Raw genomic sequence first — 8,885 nt, 5'->3', positions numbered from 1 at the left:
TAATAATAATAATAATATTGTCCCAAGTCTCATGAGAAAAAATGCATTAAAGGACTTACATGGTAAGTGCCAAAATAAATGCTGGTGATTATTATCACTCTCATGCAATAGTGTGTACTTCTTAATTTGCAAAACTTATCATAGAAGCTTCCTGTCCCAGAAAGACCTGATACTACAATATTTCTTTTTGCAAGCATCAGAACACTGTCTGGAGATGTTTATTCCAGGAAAGTAATGAGATTCCCTCCTGAAGCTGGTGTCCTCAGTGACATCAATTCCCAGCCCTCCCGTCCCACAGCCTCGCACCAGGACAGCTTGCTGCTTCACTTGTGGCCACTGATTCTATTTCAGGAGCTATTGGCAGAGCTGCCGGGGGCACACAACTGGGACAACGGAGGGGGCAGGCCACCCGAGTGTAAACAGGGCTTTTCTCCTCCAAACACACATCTCAAAATAGCAGCAAAGGCCATTCCAAAAGTTTCTGTTGCCATAGCCCTGGCTCCTTCGTGGGGCTTTCCCCAAGCTAAGTCCTGGCTCAGAAAGTTTGGGGGTGACTCAGCTAACAAAAATCCAAAAGCCGAAGAAAGAAGGCCTTTTTTTTTTTACATCCCGCATAACCCAGAGAGCTGTCAGCTTCTCTCTGCTCAAAGGCTCCTCTTCCCCACAAAAAATGAACCCAAAACAAAGATCTAAAGACAGTCGTCAGTAGTAGACTTGGTTCACCAACTGATCTTGTCACTCACTGGTAAGATGGGCCTTAAGTCAGGATACAGTTTGTAACCGATTCTCTAATAAACGTTAATTTTGTATTTTTCTTTAACTGAGGTCATTTGTTTTTAATCTCTGTTGCTTATTATAGCTTTTGCCTATTAAACAAGAAGCAAAGTGCTTGCATTTCTCTTGTATTTTCTAGCCAATATCTCTCCTAAGTCTACGTGTCCTAGAATGGCAGCACTCAACAGCTCATTTACGCCAACAAAGGAGCATCAGAGCAATGACAAATGGGTGTGCAATTTCAAGGTTTTGCTAACAGCTACATCGTATACGTGTAGCTATATTATATGTGCATGCATGTTAAGTACATGTATGTACATATATACACATATATACATATGTGTATATTTAATCTCCTTTACATTTTTACTATCTTATACTTCTTGAACACAAAGAAAGCCATCCGTATATAATTTAAAAGACATACAATCTGTGCTCTTTCTGTATTCAGTTCTGTCTCTGAGCACTGATGAGGGGTCATTCATATGTTCTTCCAGCAGTGTAACTGTTTGAGGTGGGTAATAGGGTAGGGATATTTCAAGTAACTTAGCCTTCTCTGGGGGCTCTGCAGTGTATTTATTGCTGAGTGGTGGAATCCATTTGAGGTACCTTAAGTAGAAGGTGAACCGCACTACAAGGCTGAACTGGGAAGAGTTTCAAGGCATTTTCTTTGTCTGTGCATTTGGTTGGTTGAAATTCTTCACAACAGAAGCAAATCTTGCCTTCACCTAAGTCCACCTTAAGAAGGAAAAGACAGAAGAATAATTTAATTATTAAGAAAAAATAAACAGGCTACACTATGAAGCCCCAATCTTATGGACAAGATATGGCAGGGTTCAGTGTCAGGCAGTGCCTGTATCAGTCAGGATAGGCTAGGGGTATGCTATGGTAACAACCAGCCCCAAACTTTCGATGGCTTAACCAACCGAAGTTATTTCTTAAATATCTGCATGTCCATTACAGGTCAGCAGGAGACTCTGCTCATCATATTTCCTTAGAGACCCAGGTTGATGGAGCATCTACCATCTCAGGATTGATAATCACTATGCCAGAGAGAGATGGAAAACACAAGATGAATTGCACATTGGCACTTAAAGTAGGGCTGCCAGATAAAATGCAGGATGACCAGTTAAATTTGAATTCAGATCAACAGCAGACCATTTTTTAGTATATGTCCTAAATATTGCATGAGACATGTTTACAGTAAAAAACTATTGGCTGTTTATTTGAGATTCTGATTTAATTGGGTGTCCTGTGTTTTTATTTGCTAAATCTTGGGTAACTCTAGCTTAAATCTTCCTCTTGGAAATGACACTCATCACTTTAGCTCACATATCATTGCCAAACCAAATCATAATGCCCCACCAAACTCCAAGAGGGCAAGACAGTTCAATCTACCATGTGCCTGTTAAGAAGCATGAAGTATAATTAGTTGGTGAGAGTAGCCCTAAACCATGTAGGCTTGAAGAGATCTCTTAGTTCGCATCTTCAATGCTCTCTCTTTTGAAGTGATAACATCACTGATGAGCAATCTCATATATATTAGTGAGATGCTTTGCAAACTTTTGGTCACTCATCTCATATAGTGAGATGCTTTGCAAACTTTTGGTCACTTTTCCAAGTTCCTCTTGAGTTAGGTTGTGAAAATATGTAACACCTGATTATGGCTCATCAAACCCATAATTTGGGGGCAGAGGTTTGTTCTTGCTTGCTCTGCTGCTTGAGCTGTTGAAATTGACTATTCCGTCTCAGCTAAAAAAAAAAAGAGGCCACGCCTCTTTCATACTTGTTAAATTAATCAGGCAGCTTTGACTTCACTAACTGCAAAATTCTTCAGTAATCTTTAAGAATGAACATCTACAATGCTTTAGTTACTAAACAGAAAAAAATTTTTTCTTACTAAGATTCTTACCTTCTAGTCATGGTAATAAGTTTCATGCATTTTTCCAAATTAGGAGAAAATTTAGTTCCTTATAACACAAGCTGACTAGGAAGCTAAAGGAAAAAAATTCCACTACTGGATTACACAACGGTTTTTGGTTTGGTTGTGGTTTTTCTTTTTTTGAGATGAAATTTACATACATACACATAAATTTTACATATACAAATCTTAAGCATACCGTTCAAGGAATTTTGAGCTACACATACGCCTGTATAACCCAAACCCTTATCAACATAGAAAACATTTCTATCACAAGAATTAATTTCCTCATGCTCCTTCTCCATCAATCCCTGTCCACACCCTCCTTGAGGCAACCACTGTTTTTGATTTTTTTCCTACATAGATTAGTTTTGCCTTTTCCAGAACTCCAAGGATTCTGTAACATTTTTTTATTCTTTGTCCTTAAACCACATTAAGAGATGCATTATCATATCAAACAGTGATACCCATATTTTGATATAAATTCTGCCTGTGATACAAAGAATTGCAACTAGAGTTACTTTGCTGGACTCCATAGTCTACCAGTTCATTCCCATTTGGTCTCTGTCTTTTCCTGGTTTATTCATGGACATTACCTCAGCAATGTCCCCACACCTAGATCCACGACTCCCCTTCTCACGCCCTGAACACAGACACAAGGCTGTTTGTATTTGAATTTTTCTTCCGTTGTCTCATATTTTTGAAGATGAATTCTGCTGCTCATATCTGTACTAGATTTTTGCCTTCTAAAGGAAAACTACTGTGGCCATTCAGACAGAATTTCTCTAGGCAGGGTCTAGGCAGGTAGGAAATTTTCCTTTCTCTTGGGGATCACTGACTTTCTCTTGGCCCCTCTTCCATAATTAATAACAGTCCTTGCACTAGGCTAAATACAGCAGGTAAATATTACTCCCAATGGGCTTCCTCCTTGAAAATCTTCAGCTTAGAACTTCCTGTTTCAATACTTAGAGCACTATTTAGCAGTAACAAAGAAGCAGCTAAGAGAGATAATACATTCTGCACATGTCTCCAGTCTGCTCATGTACACAAGGCCCCCTACTACCCAAACAGGAACCAAGCTCAATTTTCTGACATGATAGAGTGTAATTTCTATTTCTTGTACTGTGTAAGCCTCAAGATTGTACCTGAGGATTTTACCTCCCTCAGGTAAGAAGAGATGTCATCTTACAAAGTCTTCCTTCCCACAATGAGTCCATTCTTGATACAAGGCATTTCGTTAGGGGAGAAACCAGGCCTGTGTGGGATGTATATACATGACTGTATTATTCACACAACACCAGACATCTAAATATATGAAATATCTTTGGGGTGAGCCAGTCTGGATGGCAAAATTTTCCAAATGAGTGAAGGTTAATCCCTTTAAACAAGACTATTTGAAAGTTTAATCATTATGCAAATGATAATGAATATCAATTACTGTGCCCAGATGATATGAGAAGCCCTGAGGCTCTACAGAATTATTCTAGGCAACTATGTGTTTTGTGTTCATTGTAGTTCCTGTTTCTGATTCTTCACCTCTCTTCTTAATCCTACCTCTGAGCAATGTTTCTAAAAATGTATTCTACTTTATCATCATTCTCTTTAACCTATCTGCAAACAAATCTGTTCAAGTCTGCCCAATCCTAAGTGAAAAACATCTATTCTTCAATCTTGACACTATTCCCTGAAGCCATCAGACCCTCTTGAGACTTTCTCTCATCAGTACTCAGTATTATGGTTTTCAACCCCGAGCCGCACATTAAAATCTTCTGAGAAATTTTCGAAAAAAATGGCAACGCCATCTTTAGCAATTAGGGAACTATAAACTAAAGTAAGGATGAGATCTCTCTTCAGCCCCATGAGAATGGCAAAAATTTAAAGAGAAACACTTGTTGCTGGTGGAGAGTGACGGGTGAAAATGTAAGTAGAAGCCATTTATTAAAGGAAATGGCAATACATTCTAAGTTAAAAATATTTATTCCCCAAACACTTCGGAAAATTATTTAGTAGTTATTTATAAAGTTAGACATACAATTACCACATGACCCAGCAGTTCTACCAATATGTATTTACTCAAGAGAAATAAAAACATGCCCCCTCAAAAAAACTATTACAAAAAAATAATACAAAAATATTTACAATAGCTTTGTTCATGATACACCCAAACTGGAAACAACCCAAATGTCCACCAACAGGAGAATGGATAAAATAAACTGTAGCATTATTATACAGTGAAATACTGCTCTGCCAAAAAAAAAAAAGAGCAAATAACTGATATAAAAACAAAAACATAGATGAATCTCAAAAGCTTCATGCTGAGCAAAATAAGTCAGATGCAAAAAGGTACATACTATCTGACTCCATTTACATGAAGGTCAAGAAAAGGCAAAACTAATCTATGGTAAAAGCAACTGGAACAAGGGCTGCCTGTGAGAGAATAGAAACTGCCTGAGAGGAAACACCAAAGGACTTTCTAAAGTGCTGAAAATGTTCTCTATCTTTTCTGGGGTGTACACATGAGTGTATTTGTCAAGATGAAAATATACATTGGTCAAAGCGGAATGAACTGCACATGCACACTTAAGATCTGTGCATTTCAATGTTTGTAAATTTAACCTCAATTTTAAAAAATAGAGTCATCAAATGGTTGAATGTGTAACAAAAATATAAAACAAACTGAAGAGCAATCGCTGTCCTGGGAGCTGACCCCACTTAGGCAAAAGCCACACGAGGACATGTAGGATGCTCTGCAGGCAGCATTGTTTCTAGTGGCCAAAACCCAAACCACCACAGAGAACAAGAAAATAGAGAACTAACCTGTGCAAAGAAATAGCTCTGTTACTACTATAGCTTTAAGTAAGAGAAAAACAATATGCAGGGAAATAGACACAGTATATCCCATTTTTGAAAACTAAATTACGAATAACCCCATCCCATACACATTTATGTAAGATTGTATGAGCATAAGAACATGAACATGAACTTCCCAGCCTGTTACCATGGATTTGGGGAAACTAATGTGGGTAGACAGGGACAGAGGAAAGGAGAGCATCCCCTTTCCCCAAAAGACTTAATTTGTCAAATAGTCTCCCTAATGAAACACAATTATGATATGGTCCCATTGAGGGAAAATTATTTGTTTTTATACATAAAGAAATGAGGAAAAAAATTGTCAAGTAGTTGACTGTGCTACCCCAGAATAGTAAGAATTCAAATGATTTTTAAAGTCTGTCCTATACTTTTATGGCTTGCCCAAATTTTTACAATTATACAATATGAATTTATCACAGAGTTGGTTTTATGGTGAGAAAAAAATTAATTAAAAATACACTTAAAAGCTTTGGGGGGAAAAAGAAACAACTCATGTCTAGGCCCCCACTCTAGAGAATTCTGAATGTGAGCCTGAGTTTGGGTATTTTTTTAAAAGTTCCCCCAGGTTATTCTATTGGGCAGCCAGGGTAGAAAACGACAGAATTTCTTTAAAAAGTTGATTATATTATACTCTTAGCCCCTGCAATCTGGCTTCTGTTTTATCCAGAGCTGCCAGTGATCTAACCACTAGGCTAACTCCCCACCACTATCCTCCAAATCCTCTGCTCTCTTGGTTTCTATCCACTCCCTTCTTTACTCACTGTTCAAAGTGCATCTCAAATACCTATATTCCAGGCTTCCCCAGTCTTCCCCATCTTCCCATGGATACAGGCCCTTCTTCTGTGTCCCCTAGCTCTGTGTTTCACTCTAGTAGCTGATCAGTCTTCCTTACTCTGCAGCTGGGCTTTGTTTATTCATCCCCTCCATGAACTGATCAAGTGTTTGCCATGCATATCCTACTCCTCTTGCTACATGATAAGTTTCCAGGTCAGAAATGATGTCTGACTTTTCCTTCTACTCTCTGCAGCCTCTAGAACCATGTCTTGCATATAATTTTGACCAATTGTCTTTCCATATATTATGACTTTTCACTTCTAGCCTGTGTCTACTCAATTTGCCCCTTCTAACTTGCCGTGTGATTAGTAATTTGAAAACCAAACTTTGTTCACATTTTTTTTCTAGGAATTCTCTGTACATGAAGGAGTGTTTAGGGGGTTGCTGACCAGAGAACCAGACACTGTCCTCAGGGAGATCCCAGCCTGGAAGAAGAGGGAGGAAAGATATATAAATATCTTTAGCCCAAAAAAGAAAAGGATAAATGCCTAAGAGATGTACAGATAAAGCATTCTGGAAGATTATCTTCTGTGAGGATCAGGGACTATTTCCTGAAGGAGATAATCTTTGAAAGACTGATAACACTTGGATTAATAGGGAAGTAAGGGGTAGGGAATTCTGAGGGCAGAGACAGCATTGCTAAGAAAGTTAGGGCAGAAGCTTGGGTGATGACAAGCAGGCTTTGGCTCACTTACAGGCAGTGTCAGCTGCGGCAGTGAAAGGGTGAGACAAGGGTGAATCACAGAGGGTCTTAAAAGCCAGAAAAGGTTCTAAGAACTGTGACTCCATAACTTCAGGCTGTTAAGTAATGAAATGATAAAAATCCAAAAATCCGTAAAAGGGTTGTTAAGAAAGAGCAACAGGTTTTAAGGAATCCATGAAGCATTTTCCTGTCTGGGAGGGTCCTTGAGTCCCACTGCAAGTGCTTTATCACGGCCTTCTTTGCCCTGCCGATTTCAAAAAGGTGAGACTGCTTCTTAACTGAGTTCCAAATAGATGAGATTTAGTACAACTTCTAAAAAGTCCCTTTTTAAAAAAAAATTTTTTTTGCCTTGTTCCACAGGGAGGTATTCGTTACTAAGAAACCTTTTAAAAAAGTTTAGAAATGGCCAGTAATTCCACTTGTGTGTATCTACCCCAAAGGATTATAAGCAGGGTCTCACAAAGATATTTGTAAACCCCTTTTCATAGCAGTATTATTCACAATAGCCAAAAGAAAACAACACAATCGTCCATTGTTGGATGAATGGATAAACAAAATGTGTCATATACATACAGTGGAATATCATTCAGCCTTAAAAAGGAAAGGAATTCTGACACACGCTACAATGTGAGTAAAATTTAAAGACGTGATGCTAAGTAAAATAAGCCAGTCACAAAAAAAAAAAAAATGAACATCGTATGATTCTACTTATATGATGTACCTAAGGTAGTCAAATTCAAAGCGTCAGAAAGTAGAAGAGTGTTTTCCAGGGGCTGGGGGATGAGGAAATGGGGAGTTGTTGCTTAATATATAGAGAGTTTCAGTTTTGCAAGATGAAAAGAGTTCTGGAGATTGGTTGCACAACAATGCAAATGTACTTAACACTACTGAATGGTTAGGATAAATTTTATGTTATATGTATTATACCACGATTAAAAATTAGAAAAAAAAAAATTCAAAGGTGGTAAGGTCCACAACCTCATATACAATTCTAAAACCCCCAAACCTCTGGAAACCAAGTTTCTATTATAGCTGCTATCCCAGACTCCACTGAGTGCTACAGAATGAATAGTAGATACCTCACATTTATCTCCTAAATATCAGAAATACTCTGAATGCCGAATCACGGCTGGCCTCCCAAGGCTGAGGATAAAGGATAGCTGACCTGTATTCTGATAATATCCATTTTTCCTCTTTAAATGAGAGCAAACAAACACTGACTGTGGACACCTAACTCATCCATTCACTAACTGTACGTTACCATGGTTCTGGAGTTCCGCTGGTTGGCCCCAGCTTTGGAAAAAAATAATTGACAACTTGAGTAAAATAATTAGCAAGCAGCTTTCTTTTACTGACTTGAGGTTACACTTTAGGACTCTGCCTGGGGCTGGATGTTGCCAGCCACCTGCTGGCACCCCAGGAAAGCCACACAGTCCAGGGACGGCCTCAGTGTACAGTGATGTTTTAGGACGGCTTACCAGATCACACCTGGGCACGCTGGACACAAACTGGGCCCCTTGGCAGCCTAGGATAAATCCAGCTAAATTCAAGAGGACACACACCACAGAAAGCAGCACAAAGAGGTTTACCTGCAATAGCAAGAAAATGGCAGTGAGAAAAAGACAACAACTAAACTCAAGAGTTTTGTCTCAATAAAACAAACTCAAATTCTCTTCCTAGAGGGAACTTTAAAAAAAAAAAGTCAGAACCATGTTTTTAGTGTCCGAATTTTTTTTTTTTTCTTCCCTGTTTAGAATTGTTTTAATGTGCTCAGGAAGTCCA

The 8,885-nt window shown here is 38.5% G+C and overlaps 1 protein-coding gene across 2 annotated transcripts in view; it reads right to left on the bottom strand.

Moving 5' to 3' along the window:
• Positions 1-8,885, bottom strand: part of FAM189A2 (family with sequence similarity 189 member A2) — a 50,155-nt gene that overhangs the window by 14,962 nt on the left and 26,308 nt on the right. Inside the window, exons 3-4 of one of the 2 annotated variants that reach the window (XM_006918481.3) lie at positions 8,582-8,692; positions 1,384-1,512 (exon numbers count right to left, since the gene is read on the bottom strand). In XM_006918481.3, coding sequence (XP_006918543.2) covers positions 1,384-1,512; positions 8,582-8,692 — 240 coding nt within the window. The remainder of the gene's footprint in view (positions 1-1,383; positions 1,513-8,581; positions 8,693-8,885) is intronic. The other variant, XM_015594552.2, reaches the window with a different exon arrangement.

This window comes from Pteropus alecto, unplaced genomic scaffold (genome assembly GCF_000325575.1).
Source record: "Pteropus alecto unplaced genomic scaffold, ASM32557v1 scaffold95, whole genome shotgun sequence".
Lineage (NCBI taxonomy): Eukaryota > Metazoa > Chordata > Mammalia > Chiroptera > Pteropodidae > Pteropus > Pteropus alecto.
Note: the sequence above shows the minus strand (reverse complement) of the source record. Positions and strands in the feature narration are given on the sequence as shown.